Below are 17758 nucleotides of genomic sequence, written 5' to 3' on the forward strand. Positions count from 1 at the left end.
AATAAACTTTTTGTTTTTAGAACAGTTTTTGGTGTACACAAAGTTACAAAGAGTTCTCATATATGCCCCACTCAGGGTCCCCTATATTAACATTTTATGTCAGTTACTATGGTACATTTGTCACATTCCCTCTCTCCTTAACCCCTGGTAACCTCTAAATATAATTTTGGTCTCTGAATTTTCCTATTATGGGTACCTCATATAATTGGAACAGTATAATATTTGTCCTTTTGTGTGTGGTTTATTTTACTTAGCATATTTTCAAGGTTTATCAGTGTTGCATGTACCAGCACTTCATTGCTTTTTTTTATGGCCAAATGATATTTCATTGTGTGTGTATGCATATATCACACTTTATTTATGTATTCAGTTTGTTTATATGACACATTTTGTTTTTATACAACATATATTAGTATATATTTGTTTATATATACACTTTGTTTATAAAACACATTTTGTTTATTGTCTAGTGGATAGCCCTGCTCTACAACATGCATGTAATGTTTTTGGTTAATTGTTTCTACATTTTATTAAGCTAATTAAATTGCTCATAGTAAACTGTACAGTAGAGAATTATTTAACTCTTGCAATAAAAATCTTGAAATTGGCTCTGTAGTATTAAGATAAAACTTTGGTCTGCTGAAATTATGAGGCATCTATACTAATATCAGCACAGGCTATCCAAAAATTAACAAAATATTTTCCTATTTTAGTTGAGATACCTTTGGCATCAATGTCTATTTTCCTTGATTAAAATTGAACAGTAATACTAATTGGGTAAATAGTTTTATGTGATTTAAAATATATTTTTCTTTTAGCTATAATTTTTAATATAGGTCAGTATTTTGTGTAGAATTGGTGTCTATTTCCTGAACATTTGCTCTTTACTTTCCTTTTCTCCTTATTCTCTTCATATTTTCTGAGGACGTTTAGTCAATTTCTTTAGGAAGGAATAAGTTCAAATCTATGTATCTATCACTCAGAATCATTTTCTTTCCCCCATTATACAATGTATTAAAAAATTATAAAAGGCATAGGTATTCATTGTAAAAAATTGAAGTAAAAAAGCATAGCACAATTAAAAGAAGAATATTCAGAACCACTCAGATTTTTGGTACATTTCTTTTTAGTATATGTATGTATACTGATAACATTTTTAGATGGCTCTTAAATTAACGAAAACATTTTCCTGTCTTTAAATATGAATACACACTAATCTCATTTGGACCGTGATTTTTTTGGTATAACATCTCCCTCTTTTTTAGACATTAGAATTATTTTAAGTTTTTTTAAAAATAAAATTTGAACATATCAGTACAGTTAACATACTTACAGAAACATCTTTGTGTACGTATCTCCCTGATAATTTCTTTTATTATAAACTTGTTAGAGACGCGATTATTTTTTGTTTGTTTTGCACCTCTTGATTAGCTGATGTGAAGACAGTTAAGTGTAAAGTAATTAGACCCACATTCAATAAGCAAATGTTGTCCATACATCCCTACATCCCTTCACACTTAATTTATTGTCTCACCTCTGACAGACATACTCATTCTGTGCCCTGCTGTCATCCACCATCCTTTACCTTCCTCTTTCAGTCCTATGTTATGAGATGCCTCTGTTCCTTTCACTTTCACTAGTTGATAACACTTTTAATGGTTGAAATATTATTTTAACCTTTTAATCTGTTTTCCTAGCACTTTCTACCAAATACAACTATTCCTTCTCATTTAAATACCTCTTAATCATATCTGTTTGTTCTATTACAGACAACAGTCGGTTTTATACAATATCCTTTTTCTTTTATAATAGTCTTTTGATAAAAATAGTTCACATTAACTGAGCACATAGTAAGTGTTACACACTGTTCTTTCACTTTTTTTTTTTTTTTTTTTTTTTGCAGTACGCTGGCCTCTCACTGTTGTGGCCTCTCCCGTTGCGGAGCACAGGCTCCGGACGCGCAGGCTCAGCGGCCATGGCTTACGGGCCTAGCCACTCCACGGCATGTGGTATCTTCCCGGACCGGGGCACGAACCCATGTCCCCTGTATCGGCAGGCGGACTCTCAACCACTGCGCCACCAGGGAAGCCCTACACACTGTTCTATGTGTGCTTTGACTCAGTTTTAATGGTCAGGAAGTAAATTCTAATATTATCCCTTGTTTTTTTCAGCTGCCGTAATTGAGGTCAGCTAAACTCAGTAACCTTGCTCCCGAAATGTCACAGAGCAATTCAAGCAGTTCATCCCCAGAGTCTCTGCTCTGTAGGTTCTCTCTCATTATCTTTTTATCAATGATGCTCTAGTTGGAGGTAAATTGAGGTCCTTTTCAATGTCCAGGGGTAACTGTGCTCCTAGGAAGATCAGGAACTCTTTAAGATTTGCCCTTTTTTTTTAAGTTTAAATGCTGGACCAGCAAAGTAGAGGCAATCATTAGAGTATATAGGATAGGTGTGTTAGGATTAACTGGGGTACCTTTCTAATAGAACACCTGGATATGACCCTTATCTCCACATCTGGTTTTCAAACACACAATTGAACCATACAGAAAAGACCTTTTAATAAAGGCCATTTCCTCCCAAGGTTGGTTCATTTTAGAGATAGCCAAACCTAGAATTGTTCTAATTGCTTCTACTTGATGTAATAATCTCACCATCTCTGGTGTTAGTATCATTTTTATTACATTTCAAAGACAGGTTATCAAACCAAGAGAAGTTCAAAACTCATCCAAGCATGGCCAGACAGTAAATTGTAGACTCCCTTTTTGAACCCATGTCTTATGATGGAAGAGCCTAAGCTCTTAATTGCCCCAGGATACTACAGTGTCATCTTTGGACTTCCTTAATTACCCTTGACCTCTCTGGTATTTCCTCTTGTGATGTCTCCATCCTAACAACCTTTATTATACACATGTTTTCGTAATTTAACCACACTCCATGGAAGAAGCATTTTTTAAAAAATTTTTATTGGAGTATAGTTGATTCACAATGTTGTGTTAGTTTCAGGTGTACAGCAAAGTGAATCAATTATACATATGCATATATCCACTCTTTTTTAGATTCTTTTTCCCTATAGGCCATTACAAGAGTATTGAGTAGAGTTCCCTGTGCTGTACAGTAGGTCCTTATTAGTTCTCTATTTTATATATAGTAGCGTGTATATGTCAATCCCAATCTCCCAATTTATCCCTCCCCCGCCACCCTGGAGAAGCACTTTAGAATGAGACTTGTTCCAAATTACTCAATTGATTTCCCAAGTAGAGATCTGCCTTTTGGTTCCTTTATCTGGCTACCAGAATAGAGAGATTCCTGGGAGCCAACCTGCTATCAAGTCAACTGTTTTACCCCAGATGTTTCTGTCCAGGTTCAACCTTGGAAATTCAGGCTCCTCAGTCTTCAGGTCTTCATCCTCCATTTGACTTTCCATCTCGTCCGCGGAGGATTGCTGAGTTAAGTCAGGTGAGCGATCATTCCATCTCATTATCTTTCATGTTGTTGGGACAAGGGCTGTCTTTCTGTCAGAGGGGGAAAGTTTTATTCCTTTAAACTACAGAATAATTTATAAACTATAATGCATAGTCCAATTGGTTGGTTTTAAAGAAAATCCATTAAAAACAGAGCTTTGCTGTGCCTAAACTGAATATCTGTCTGTGTTCCTATTGATTATTACCTACCATGGGCCTTGCAGATGTGCTCTTCCCCACATCCTCGGATAAGTAAATTATAATTGGTGTACATATCATGTACATTGTACAGATAATCAGAGTGTGAATTGGAGAGAAAATAATTTTAACAAGATCAGAATGCTTTTTAAGTTACAGTTTGAATTTGAAGGCTCTGCTGTTTGTGGCATTTTACATTCCAAGGAAAGCTTTGAATTGTTTGGGATTCAGTTAACTCACATTTCTCAAAGGAAGAGAAGCATGGCTAACCTTCACACCTGTGAAAATTTCCCCATATTTGCTTGGGAACAGATGACCCGTATGCACTTATATATTTGTCTAAGGGATACATGTGGTTTCTCAGCAGTTAAACCTTCAATTCAACTGAAGTGCAGTTAGCCTTCCCCAACAGGGCGGTTTTTCTCAATAAGTTTTCTTTTTTAATAGGAAAGAAAACGGCCGTGCACAGAGGGAGAATTGATCACCGTCTGTTCTTCAAAGACACTTCTGTGGCAGTTGTTGGGGCTACTAGTGCTCACTGCCCTGACAGAGACCTGCTTCGACAGGGTAGGAGGAGGGTGGGCTTTGGGTGTCAGACCTGCATCTCCACTGTTAACTACAGCCCTTTTGAAAGTCAGGCTTTACTCCTTTTCCAGGGACTCCTTTGGGATTGAGAAGCTTTCTTTCTATTTATTGGCCTTCAGCCTTGACTTGGCCTTGAAGTTTCTGAATTTCTAGCTCACAAGTTTTTTCAGGTTGAAGTTAAATATACTTAATTCACATACGTGTGAGTCACTTCAGTTGTAATGTGCGCAAGTCCTTAGACCAGGCACAGTTTCTTACCTGGCCACATGGCCCTAGTGAGAATAGCATCCCTGTGTCAGGGCTGAAACAGCGAAGCAAAGTGACTGATAGACCCAGATTGCTGGAGCCCAGATTCAGAAGCAACTAACATTTATTGGGTAATTCCTGTGTGTTAGACACTGTTCATGTATTAAATCATTTAATACAGTAACCCTTTCCTTTAGGTTCTGTGAGTAGTCTTATCCAGATTTTACAGATGGGGTAATTACAGCTTACACAGTCTAGATGACCTGTCAAGGGTCACACAGCAAGTCATTTGCAAAGCAGGGATTTGTACCCAGGTGATCATACTGCAGGGTCTACACTCTTAGCCCCTACATCAAGGCCCCTCATCGATTGCTGTTTCACTCTCCTTCCCCTGGCATGTGCAGTTATTCCTTCTTGCCCCCTTTCATTTATCTGAGTCTAATACTCTCTCTTTTTTTTTTTTTTAATCATACTTCTCACCTCCACCTTCTCCAACCCTTCATATTCAGAGTTTAACCACCTGGCTGGGAAAGCTGGCAGGCTTATACAATAAATAAATCCTCATAAAATTCTCAGCAAAGCAGATGGGGGTGAGTGTGGGGTCATTTATCCTTCTTTTGGAATATAAATGGGGTATGGGGTGTAGGGATCATGGTCTCTTGGCATCATTGTCTCCTGGGAGCTCGGGAGCATCAGTGGTTCAGCTAGAGTGGTGTGCTGGCTTTTTGGGGTCCATGTTGAGCCAGACAAGTGAGGGGCTTTGTGGAGTCACTGAAGAATGAGTTATGTGCCCCTTGGTGCCTCTTGGTGTCTTTCATTTGTCTCATTTTAAGACTTCTCCTTTTACCTTTAAAATGGTGGTTGTGTGTGGTGGGCTTACTTGTTGAAGGCTTCTGTTTTTAGACTCTAGCTTATTCTCTGTGCCTTACCTCCCTGCTTCTGCCTTTGAGGCTTTAACCCCAGGTGACTGAGCTAGTTTGGTAGCAGCTTGATTGTTAAGTAAATGAGTGTTCACAACAGGAGGAATTTTGAACTGACCTACTAAGAGGGTGGGCAGGGCAATTTAGGGAGTCCTTTGTAGGTTTCCCCCCATTAATCGTTAGCCTTGTACCATATCACTAGTGAGCTCTCATTACACAGTGCCTATGAGTTCGTCTGTCTAGGAGGTCACTTATTTTACCCTGGCCCCTAAGGAATGCCAAATATCAGGAACTGTAATCACTTACACTTACCCTGCTGTTGGATGCCTAATGTCCCCTCACACCAAACTGTAACATAGCTTGAGGCAGAATCTGGGAAGTGCCTTTAGGTCCAAGGAGCAGGGTGGTAGGATGAAGACTCACTTGGCATTATTAGACTTTGCCATGGTTGACAACTTGCTGCTGCATCAGAAGAACTGGTGCATCTCAGAAGATGTTTGAGATTGAGTTCTTTGGGGCCACTGCTAACACCAGAGCTGTCCTGGGGTGGACAGTGCCGCTCCCGAGCCTCAAGGAAAGGGGTGTGTGGTTAAGAGAGAGAATACAAATCCATATTCTATAGAGTATTAGAGCTGAATAGACTAATTGCCTGATTAGGCCCTATCAGTTTCTGTGTGTGAACACTGAGATCCATGGGTTGGGTGTGGGTGGCTTGTCTGGCCCAGGATAGATTGAAAACTCAAGGAAACTGCATGAGCCCTTCTAGTACTTTTGCTTTCGGTATTTAAGGGATTTTAGAGTCTTGGCTTCCCATCCATTAAGAAACAATTAAGAGGGAAGTAGGGAGTAAGGTGTGGGATAGTCAGCATTTCCTGTCATACAGGTTGATGCTATTCGGAGTTCTGTTTGAGAGTTATTAGGTAAGGGAGATAGGTAGGGGTGAGGGCCTGAGGGCTTGGGGCAAGAAGGGAAGAAGGGAAGGGATGGAAGATCCATCTGGAATCGGTTTCAAAGAAGAAAGACTGCATAGTGCTTTGAAGAAATCAAACATCAGTCCAAGAAGACATGTGATCTCAGCAGCTATCTTCACATCACCCCATCTCCTTGGCAGGGCTCAGCCTAACCTCTGCCCCCTTAATGCCCATCCTGGTTCTGTGTGTTTTGGAGCCCAGCGATTGTTTATGCTCTGGGTAAGCTCAAGCACTGGGAGAGGGACCACTTGTGGCTGTCACTTAGGCCACGAAAGCAGCAGGGAAGGGATGGTTTCCTGTGGAATGGGGATGTGGTGTCAAGCTGATGAGCAGCAGAGGAGGTATTTGGGGCAGCATGGAGGGAAGGATGCATATCCTGTAGGAATCAGGGGACACAGGTTTTTGTCACCTATCAAGTGCCTCAGTCGGGGATGGCTGCAGCTCTATTACACAACCCTATCAAGCAGGCACTGTAGTTATTAGCAGTGACTTTGAAAAAAATTATTCTTTTGCCTCTTCTCTTTTTCACTCCCAAGCTGCTCAATATGTTGAAAATGGAGTCCAGGGACCATCGTCTTTATATAGAAAGTTCCAACTTGAGATGCCTTTATTATTACATCCAAGAATCCTCTCCACTCTTTCCCTGGCTTCTCATCCCTGTGGGATTGATGGGCCAGCCTGTGTCCTACCAGTGTTTCCTGAGTATTTATCACTGTTCAATTTGGGGGTTAATGGGAGAAGGATGGCGGAACTACGATGGATAATCAAGTGTGTTAAGATCTTAAAGATTTTCTGTGGATTTCGACATGCCTCAAAGAACCTTCCTGTCCGGTAAGTACAGGATAGTTGAGCGACATACATAACTACAGATATTAGATTGTAGGCCATCTGATTCAGTAATTTGACTTGAAGCACTTCCTAGTTTGCATGTTTTACACTTGAGGATAAGGTTAAGAGAAGTTAACCTATTGAAAAGTTTTAGTTGCTACTGGAACTATGTTCACTTAATACAGGATGCCAGTATTCTTCAAAGATGAGAGTTCCTCTGTAGGACAATAGGAAGAACACGCAACATTTGTTCCCCAAGGAATAGTACACCATGGTAGACAAGGTTCTGGGTCCCCTGAGGGGTCTCCAATCATAGTATTGCTGAAATTCCAGCTGTCCTTTGGGATGGGATGTCTTTGGCTTAGCTGTACTTTTTACTGGCTTCTGCTTATCAGGACCAGAAGGCTGTCCAGACAGATGCTGCTATGATGAACTCTTGGTGTTCATCTCAGGAACTCACTGCCCTTACAGCCTTTTAACTAAGTGCAGTAGTTCAGCATGTGCTCTACAGTTAGGAGGTCTTAGATGAGACTCCAAAATAAAAGATTTAAGAAATCCCATACCTTATGTTAGGACCAGAGCACGTGTTCAAGGATGTAGTGAGATGGTTTTTTGTTTAACATCTTTATCGGAGTATAATTGCTTTACAATGGTGTGTTAGTTTCTGCTTTATAACAAAGTGAATCAGCTATACATATACGTATGTTCCCATATCTCTTCCCTCTTGCGTCTCCCTCCCTCCCACCCTCCCTATCCCACTTCTCTAGGTGGTCACAAAGCACCAAGCTGATCTCCCCGTGCTATGCGGCTGCTTCCCACTTAGCTATCTATTTTACGTTTGGTAGTGTAAATATGTCCATGCCACTCTTACTGAGATGGTTTTTAACCAGAAGGATGGTTGCGGGTATTGACCTCAAGAATAATCTGGAACAGGTTTGCGATGAAGAGAACAAAGATTACCCCTGCTTTCATCGGGAGGAGGAATGAGCCTGATGCCTTTTGTTTGTGGTATACTTGGCCCATAGAGCTTTGTGATGCCTACATTGATATAGGCAATCTTTGATCACTGCCAGAATGGCCAGTGCACTTTGCATTTATTACCCTGTATTGAGTTACCCATCCTTTGGATGAGTTGCTTTCTGTGCTTAGTTTCTGAGCTTCCTTTGCACTTCCTGGTTCACATCTCAAACGCATATTAAGAGCAGTCAAGAAAGGAAAGATTTTGTTTATTTCAACCTTTAAAAGTGACATACTGGCAGAGATGGGAATAAAATCAGCTTCTGAATCATCAGTTTCAGATTCCAGCACAAAAAAATTGGCATTTTTAAGTGAAAAGCATATGGTTTTATACATGTGGGAACTACAAACTGGGCATGCTTTCCACAAGAAGGGGGGAATAAATACTTTTTAATGTGTCCTTGGAGTATGGGTGGGACTCATGAATATACTTCCCTGCTTGGCTGTTTTATTGATTTGAAGGAGTCCCATGCAGCGGCACAAAAGATCTCTCATCGTTGGAAGTTAAGGTTAGTTCACCTTTGCTGCTCCCTCTCTACGTTGCACTGGAGCGTGTGAAGTAGAAATGTAGGTCTCCTTATAGTTTGTCCTAGACCCCATCCATACAAAGGCCCTTTTCTAGAACCTCTTAGCATATTGTGAAGTGCCTCGCATCATGCACCCCCAGTACTAAGAAGAATTCAGAATTGCCTAATGACAGCATTGGTCAAAGTGTCCCTGAAAGTGAACTAGGAAGCAAAACTTCAGATGGGAGTTTGCCATCGCTGTCAGCAAATATGCAACAATCTTTTAGGTGGTGAAATTCTTTAATGCCTAGTTAGTAATAGTGCCTATCTTCAACAAACTTGCTATCTGAAAATATTCTAATATAATTTTGTCACCCATAGTGCCCCCCTGCTCTTTGGGAATCATGTTTGCAATACATTCTCCACTCATTGGCTTTAAGGGCAGTTTTCCTGTAAGTGGACAAGAAGCTGTTGTATACTGCTAGCACTTTTTGTCCTAGCCACCTGGGGTTCTGGGACTTTGTGGTCCTCAAATATCCCCTGATGGGCTGGGTTGTATTTTCCCAGATGATAATCTCTGTTAATACTATTAGTAGACATTACTATTCCTTTCAAGCATTCTACTGCCTAGGACATGTTACTTGAATTTTCATTAAGGTTATTCGGACAATTCCCTACATTGGTAGTGCAGGTGAGCTTTCTTAGTTTTTCAAGAAATGCCTTTAAAATATTTGTTTCTTTGAAAGCATATAAGTGCCTAACTCCTCTTCTAGTTGTCTGTCTCCTAAGTATGCTCCTGTAGATGCTTTGTTGCATTGTAGACAGCCACTGCTGGAGAATTGGCTGTCCTGAGACAGGATAAACGTCTTAGACATGGTGCTACTCTATGTTTCTAGTTTAATTGATCCTTCAGATGGAATGTAACACCTAATTGGCAGCTTAAGCTCAGCAAATCTTCCTATGATATGGTTGTAATGAACTTCCAATTTTGGTTTCTCTATGGACAAATTAGCAAGAACGTCAAATGTAATTGCATGACTTATCCTTTGGAAATCTCTGGTGCAGAGCACTGTGTTCCAAAGTTTAGACTTAGTAAAAATTTTGGTAAAATTTTGCTGCTTATTGAAAAACTCATTGTATCTTAAGGTCCTTTATTTCTAGTAACTATATATTCATGCTTACGTGTATGATAAACCAGTCACTGTTTTTTAGGTGCAATATTAATTTACCTGGGCTGCTTCCATCTTTTGCAAACAGGCAATGCAATCAAGTTGTCCAATAAAGTCACAGGTTTGGCATCCGTCTTTGAAATATTGAGCCACTAATTGGAATTTGTAGTGCAATAATGTAGCCATTTGCTATTGGATCAGTTTTCTATGGGAAGTTTAGTCTTGTCCTCACTTTATGGCAGATAATACTGCAAACCTGGATAGCTATACTTTTCCATATTTGTGTCTTTACATTAAGTAGCGTTACTACTGTCATATACCTATAACGTCAGTCACCTACTTTTTATTTGTTGACGCTGCCAGAGGCTTGCAATGGAGTTCCCCAATTGTCCACTCTGCTTTGCCTCTGCAGAGGTGACATTACAAGTCAACGTCTCAGGGTCTCTTCCAGTTGCATTTCGTTAGGATCCCTTGATTCTATACCAATACAATAAGGCTTTTTAAAAAAGAAAGTTTGCTAGGTATCCTTAGGTGCCTATTTACTTTTTTAGGGAGTCAATTTTGTCTGAATATTTGGCAATGTTAAGTAGGATCCCACTGCCAATCATATCTTTCACGAGCCTTGACGAATTTGGTGCTGTGTTTTTGTGTTTTGGACAAAAGACCCATTACCATGGATCTTACGTATATTTCATTTGTCTTTACAGTGTTGTCTTTTATAAGCTATTAGATGAATTTTAAGAAAATTACTCTTAGTAATGCACTTCTTGCTGCGTTGGAAACAAGCAAGTCAGTAATAAAGGCATTTGGTGGCGAAACATTTTTAATTAAATTGTATATCTGCTCTTGATCCTTTATGCTGAACGTTTCATGAACGTATTTGATTTATCACCATTATCATTTGCAAATAATTTTACAATACCACTCTCCAACGCACTGATAGCATGTGATTATCTGGGCATATTTCTAAACGTTAGATTTGGTACTGTCTCAGAGTTAGGTGATGCTCTGTACTAAATTTACCCACACTGCTATTTAACAGGTGACGAGCTTGCATTCTAAGTTTGGTTCTTGACAGGCCAAAAAGTATATGTAGGTAAATTTAGTCGTAAATGTATGTGTCATTCTCTGGGCTCCAATATTCTACAGCCATTGTTTCATTATTAATTCCACTGCCTATTTTTTCCCCCGGTACGCGGGCCTCTCACTGTTGTGGCCTCTCCCGTTGCGGAGCACAGGCTCCGGACGCGCAGATCCAGCGGCCATAGCTCACGGGCCCAGCCGCTCCGCGGCATGTGGGATCCTCCCGGACGGGGGCACGAACCCGTGTCCTCTGCATCAGCAGGCGGACTCTTAACCACTATGCCAGCAGGGAAGCCTCATTCCACTGCCTGTTAAATCTGCAGTAATAGTGTGGCGTTTTCATAGGTTGTAATGGGTGTTTTCACATTTGTAACTGAACTGTAGAGAAGTTGGAGCTAATTCGAACTTGTATCCAATTGGTACATGCATCATTACCCTTTGGGGATTTAGACGGTTTGATGTTCATGTGAATGTAGGAAATTAGTGTCATCAGCAGTGCAGTTTAATACCTCTGCTACATAATCAAATATTGAGATTGGTAGGAATTTGGCGCCATCTTGTGGATACAAGATAACCACTATGTTAGCTTTTATGTTGTACCTCATTTGTCCACAGGGCAGCACCTTTTGTGAAGTCACTACAGATCAGAAATGCCTCCCCAATTTTCCAGTAACATTACAATCTGGTTCCTCCATTTTGAGTCACTAATATATTTCAGGGTTGTTGTTGAGTGTCTTTTATTGTTAGACATTTAAATACTTTTAAAGAGTAATAGGGTTTTAAGGCCCAATAATGGTGTTTTTTGGTTGTTAAAGGTATTAATAGGGCTGTTTACTGGTACATTTAGTGTCTTATTCAACCATTTACAGTATACCTCCAAAGTCTGTGCATTTCTGAGAACAATTAGCAATGATTGTGGAAATTTTCCACAGCTTGTATTAGTTGCATATTTCCCTTCAGGGATTATTACTCTAAATGTAAATGCTCCAGTGATGGTAAGACAACAATAATGTTGTAAGGTTTTTGAGGACATTGAGATTGTCAACTATTGTAGGTTATATATCACATGTATATCATCTATAGTGTGATTTTCTTGTTTATAGGTCACTTTGATCATGCCATATGTAAAGTAGTAGTCTTGCCAATTACTGTAGATCCTCCATAACATGATAGGAATGAGGTTTTCACTCATAAAAACTCCAAGAAAAGTTCATCCAGATTTTGCATAGTTTAGTGGACAAAGAGGAAACATAACGGAAACTGTGTTACTCAATTTACCCATAATATGATGCCTTTTGGATATGTTAGGTTCATCATTCTCACAGAAATTTGGTCTCTTCAGTCTCTTCCAGAAATGGAAGTTTGTGAATGAAAACTTCATTAACATCACAGTCTAATAGTACTAAAGAGCAAAAAATATTTTAGTGTTGATAAAAGCTGTTTATTTGCTTGTAATATTAACTTTATCTCCACATTCACTGAGGTGTGTGACCTTTTTAAAGTAGGTCAGTGTAATTATTACGTATATTACAGTGGCTGTTTTTCTTTAATTTTAGGTGTCTTGCCTCCAAATTTATGGAGGGTTTTGTGCCCCTTGTCAGGAGATATTTCAAGGTTTGTTGCCACCTTGTGGACACAAAGTTTTTCTCCCCCCAAGACTCTAGTACCGCATTAGTCCACAACGTGTCGCCCTTTTGAGTGATATTGCATTGCTTGCATCACAAGTATGGTTCTGATTGAGAGTACAGTAAACTGATGACTGTGCAGTGAGCCAAAAATATATTTAAGGAATTTCAAGGGTGTTTGTTTCATTTCTTGATTTTGCCGTTACAGGCTCTGGCTTATAAAATTTGACGTTGGTGTTTGTGTGCAGTATAGTGCAGTGCTGATGTATAATTGGTTTAATTCGATATTCCTACTTATTAGCTTTGTCCTGGTTTATCACTAGCAATTTAAAAATTTCACTAGCAAATTAAAAACACATGGATGATGTCTTTATATCAGATAACAAGGACCGTGTTTCTCCTAAAACCAGTTGACCTCACTGGAGTACATTACTCCATATATGAAAAAATGCCTGAGGGAGTGTATTGTTAAAGACTTAATGTGCTATTCCGAAATTTCCAAGTGTTGTTATTTGATATACTTTTATTGTACTATTGTTGCAGTAACTTCAGCTGACTTTTTTCAAACATAACATTGCCCTAGTAAGCACATGCTCTGTGATAATCTGATATGGATACCAAAAAGCATAGTATGTGTTAATGTATTATTGGTTATAATTGTGCTCTGTTTTCCAAATTATTTTAAAAATTATCTAGCATGCATATGTATAATGCAGTGATGAGTGGTGGTTTAATTTTGCTGGTGTTCTCTAGTAACCACTATTGTTTGTTAAACAGTACTTTGAGCTGCGTCTCACTTGGTTTCAAAAATTTTTGCTTTTTTTGTCATGGCAAAACTTGTTTAGGTGGTGTGCTTTAGTATTGTCACCTAGGTTGCTCAGTACGTTATAGTGCTTTACATGGAGAACTTTTCATTGTTTACTTTTAGTTCAGTGTTGCTATTTAGATTGGGGTATTCTAATATTGTTAACCATTTAGCCTTTCTTTGCTCCTCCAGTTGACTGCCTGTAATTTTGTTAATTAGCAAAACATTAGGTATTAGGATCTGCCAACCATGGACTGAGTGGTTCTGGAGGGCCTGTTACTTGCTGTATTATGAAACCATAGACCCGTGATTTGTTATACTGCCAATGTTAATTTAATCATGTGATCAACAAATGTGTCCCAAAATTTTATCATGGTGAATGGTCATTGTTTCTGTCTGCTGTCGTTACTCGTTGAATAGCATTAATCTAAACCATAGTCACCAAGGTGATTGAAATATATTTGGTAGGTCTTAGGCTTTTTCCACCATTAAGAAAATTTTGTCTTTTTTACTGCCTTATATTGGTACTGAATTGTCATATTTTCCTATCTGTTACTAAAAATAAATGTCTAGTTGTTGGCTCAGCAATCCCTTTGTATTATAGATGTGGTCCTGCTAAGATTTTTCACCACCTGTGGTCAAATGTACTTTTCTGTTTTGGAGGTTCTTCAGTGACTGTTCTTTACAGTCTTGCCTCTGCTACTTTTCTGCTAGATCATTATTTAGCCCAGCTGTATTACGGGATCATCTTTTGACTTCATGGTGTCACTGGAAAGCTTACATGTCCTAACGGATGAAAATATTTCAATGGTAAGACTAATCTCTATGTGGTATTTTATTTTATCTCTAATTTTTGCTTATATGTTTATGGGTTATGCCTACACAGATTGGGCAGTTTGATGCTGGCATAATGTTGAAGGACATTTCAGGTTTTGTGTGGACATATTTTCATTTCCTTAGGTATCTACTTAGCATTGCAGTTGCTTTGTAATATGGCAACTCTACATTTAATGTTTTGAGTAATTGACAAACTGCTAAAGTAACTGCAGCATTTTACATTCTCACCAAGAAATTTATGAGGATGTTAATTTAACTCCATTCTCACTTATTTTCTATCTTTTATAATAGCCATCCCAGTAGATGTTAAGTACAGTTGACTCTTGAACAACACAGGGGGTTGGGGGTGCTCATCCTCCTCACAGTGGAAAATCCACATGTAACTTATAGTCAGCCTTCCATACATGCAGTTCCTCCTATCCGAGGTTCCACATATGCACAGATTGTGTAGTACTGCAGTTTTTACTATTGAAAAAAAATCCACCTGTAAGTGGACCCACACAGTTCCAGCCCATGTTGTTCAAGGGTCATTTGTTTCTTGTATCTCGTGTTTTTGCCTAGTGTATCTGTGTTGAACAATTTTTCATATGCTGATTGACCATTTGTATTTCTTTGGAGAAATGTCTATTCAAATCCTATGTTCACTGGAATTGAGTTATATATCATTTTATATGTTGTTTAGATTTTCATTCAAAATAAATTCTAATCCTTTTTGTGATTTCTTCTTTGACCCATTGGTTATTTAGGAGTTTGTTGTTTAATATGCACATATTTGTGAATTTCCCAAATTTCATTCTGTTATTTATAATTTCATCATGGGAGAACATACTTTATATGATTTCAATTCTCTTAAGTTTGTTGAGACTTGTTTCATTTCTTAGCATCTAGTCTATTCTGGAGAATGTTCCATGTGCATTTGAGAATAATGTGTATTCTGCAGTTGTGTGGATGTTTTGTAGATGTTTAATAGATCAAGTGGTTATTTATAGAGTTGTTCAGGTCTTCTCTTTTCTTGTAGATCTTCTACCTAGTTGTTCTGTTACTGAAACTTATTGCTGAATTATCTATTTCTTTTTCTGTTTCTACCATTTTCTCCTTATTTTTGGTGCTATGTTGTTAGGTACATATATGTTTATAATTATACTTTCCTGATGGATTGATCCTTTGATTGTAATAAAATATCCTTATTCATGTCTAGTAATAATCTTTTCTTAATTGTGTGTTTTATTATTAGTAGAGCTAATTCCAGCTCTCTTTTGGTTAGTGTTTTTGCCTGGTACGTCTTTTTCTATCCTTTTACTTGTAAACTTTTTGTGTCTTTGAATTTAAACTGTGTCTTGTAGATAAGATATAGGTAGATTATTTTTTTAAATCTGTTTTTCCAAGCTCTGTCTTTTGATTGCATTACTTAAAAATTTTTTTATCTTTAATGTAATTACTGACAAGGTAGGATTGATGTCTGTTTTGCTACTTGTTTTCCATGAGTCTTATGTCTTTTTGTTCCTCTGTTCCTGTATTACTACCTTCTTTTCTTTTTGTTAAATATTATAAGCATTTTCTTGTACCATTTAAATTCCCTTTTTTCTTTTATTATATTTATTGAGTTGTTTTTCTCATGGTTGCTCTGATCTTTCAGTTAACAACTTACCTTAAAAGAATTGATTTCAGATTAATACCAACTTAATTTCAATTGTGTATACAATTTGTTCTGCTATGTCTTTGTTCCCTCTCTTTTCCTTTGTGATGTTATAATTATGTAAATTACATCTGTACATGACGTAAGCATATCAACACAATTTTCTAGTTATTCCTTTATGCTATTGTCTTTAAGTCAGAAATGGGAAGAAAAGTGTTACAAATAAATACAGATTTTTTTTTGTCTGTTATATTTATTTATGGAGTTATCTTATTGGTGCTCTTTATTTTTCATGTGCATGTGAGTTACTGTCTAATGTCTTTTCATTTCTGCCTGAAGGACTTGATTTTGTATCTCTTGTAGATGGTATGTCTGCTAGCACTGAATTATTTTAATTTTTGTTTATCTGGTAATGCTATAATTCTTAATTTATCAAGGATAGTTTTGCTGAACATAGAACTCACAGTTTACATTCTTTTTCCTTCAGCAGTTTGAATATATCACCCACTGTTTTTTGGTCTCCATGGTTTATGATGAGAAGTCAGCTATAACTTACTGAGGAGCCATTGTACATGATGAGTTGTTTTTCTCTTGCTGCATTCAAGAATCTGAAGTTAGTCATGAGTCTAGATTTGAGTGTCTTTGACTTTATCCTTTTGGGCATACATTGATCTTGCATGTATAGATTAATATTTTTTTCATCAAATTTGGCAAGTTTTAGGCCATTATTTATTCACATATTCTTTCTGTCCCCTATTCCTCTCCTTTGTTTGACTCTCATTTTGTTTGTTATTTTACTGAAAGTAATTCTTTTTCATTACCTTATAATAAGAGAACATAAGGCTATGTATAGTATTGGCTTTATGATATAGTGTTCCTTTTTTACTTGCTAAATTGGCTTGATTATAATTTACATTTGTTTTTTGACCCAATTGTTATTTACTGTGATGCTTCATGTTGAGGTTTTCTGGTTTGAGCACATATTTCATATATATATGAAGTATATATGTTGAAATATATACATATAATGAAATGTATACATGTATATATGGTTTTATTGCATTGTGATTAGACAATGTGACTGCTGTATGTTCCTACATGTCTAGTTTTAAATAACAACTTTATCTAGTAGGGAAAGACCCTCATTCGTTTTTTAAAAAATTTCTTTATTTTCATATACTTGTTCTTCCAGGAGCCCATTAGAAAGAGCATGTCAAGTTCTCACCACAAATACCATTGGAGTGACAGTTGGAATGGCATTGAATTATAGAATAAGTTTTGGAGAGCTGTCATCTTTATAATTTTCTCATACATGAATGTGGTATGTTTCTCCTTTTATTCAGGTCTTCATTATTGTGTGCTTGTCTTTTCCACTTATTATTTTCAATATTTTTTTCCTAGTTTCTGGAAGAAGTAGGCAGATGTCTTAGGAACTGAGATTCTGGTGGGAAAAGTACAGAAGGTGTCATCTGCATAGACTAGACTCTATTAGTATAAAAGGTCATATAAAATGTATTTTTGAATATGACGTTACCATTTCTTCTACAAGGCCCTAGGAGTCTGTATTATTTATAATGTTCCATATCCCTGTTCTGCATAAGTATAGAGGTAGTTGCTAATATTAGGGGAAATTATGTAGTAAGCCATTTGTTTTTAATACTGTCAGCATCCCTTTGACCCTCCCCTTTCCCTTTTCGAAGTGCTTCTTCCATCCTGCAAGCTTTTGGGGACTCTGCTTATTGTTTATAGCATATGTACCCATTGAAGACCTTCAAACCCTCCAATATAGAGTTAACTGGTTGTGTTTTCACTACAAAAGTTTACAGTTTCGGAGAGGTAAGAGTCCTGTTCCACTTGATGGTTTTGTTTCAA

The 17758-nt window shown here is 37.7% G+C and overlaps 1 protein-coding gene across 24 annotated transcripts in view; it reads left to right on the forward strand.

The window, feature by feature from the left end:
- Window positions 1-17758, forward strand: part of LOC149744263 (uncharacterized) — a 61735-nt gene that overhangs the window by 34929 nt on the left and 9048 nt on the right. For 16 of the 24 annotated variants that reach the window (XR_016391330.1, XR_016391331.1, XR_016391334.1 and 13 more), the window contains 4 exons: window positions 1904-3455; window positions 4106-4225; window positions 14128-14223; window positions 17079-17207. Coding sequence is in view for 3 of the 24 variants with exons in the window: in XM_089904369.1 (XP_089760495.1) it covers window positions 2217-2262; window positions 3361-3455; window positions 4106-4225; window positions 14128-14139 (273 nt within the window). In the remaining 21 variants the exon portion in view is untranslated. Of the gene's footprint in view, window positions 1-1903; window positions 3457-4105; window positions 4226-4998; window positions 5080-14127; window positions 14224-16373; window positions 16500-17078; window positions 17208-17758 lie in introns of those variants that run through there. The other 8 variants (XR_016391339.1, XR_016391335.1, XR_016391341.1 and 5 more) reach the window with 7 other exon arrangements.

The sequence above is a fragment of the Delphinapterus leucas genome, chromosome X (genome assembly GCF_059928025.1).
Source record: "Delphinapterus leucas isolate spDelLeu-1000000601 "Yukka" chromosome X, BTC_Dleu_Yukka2, whole genome shotgun sequence".
NCBI lineage: Eukaryota > Metazoa > Chordata > Mammalia > Artiodactyla > Monodontidae > Delphinapterus > Delphinapterus leucas.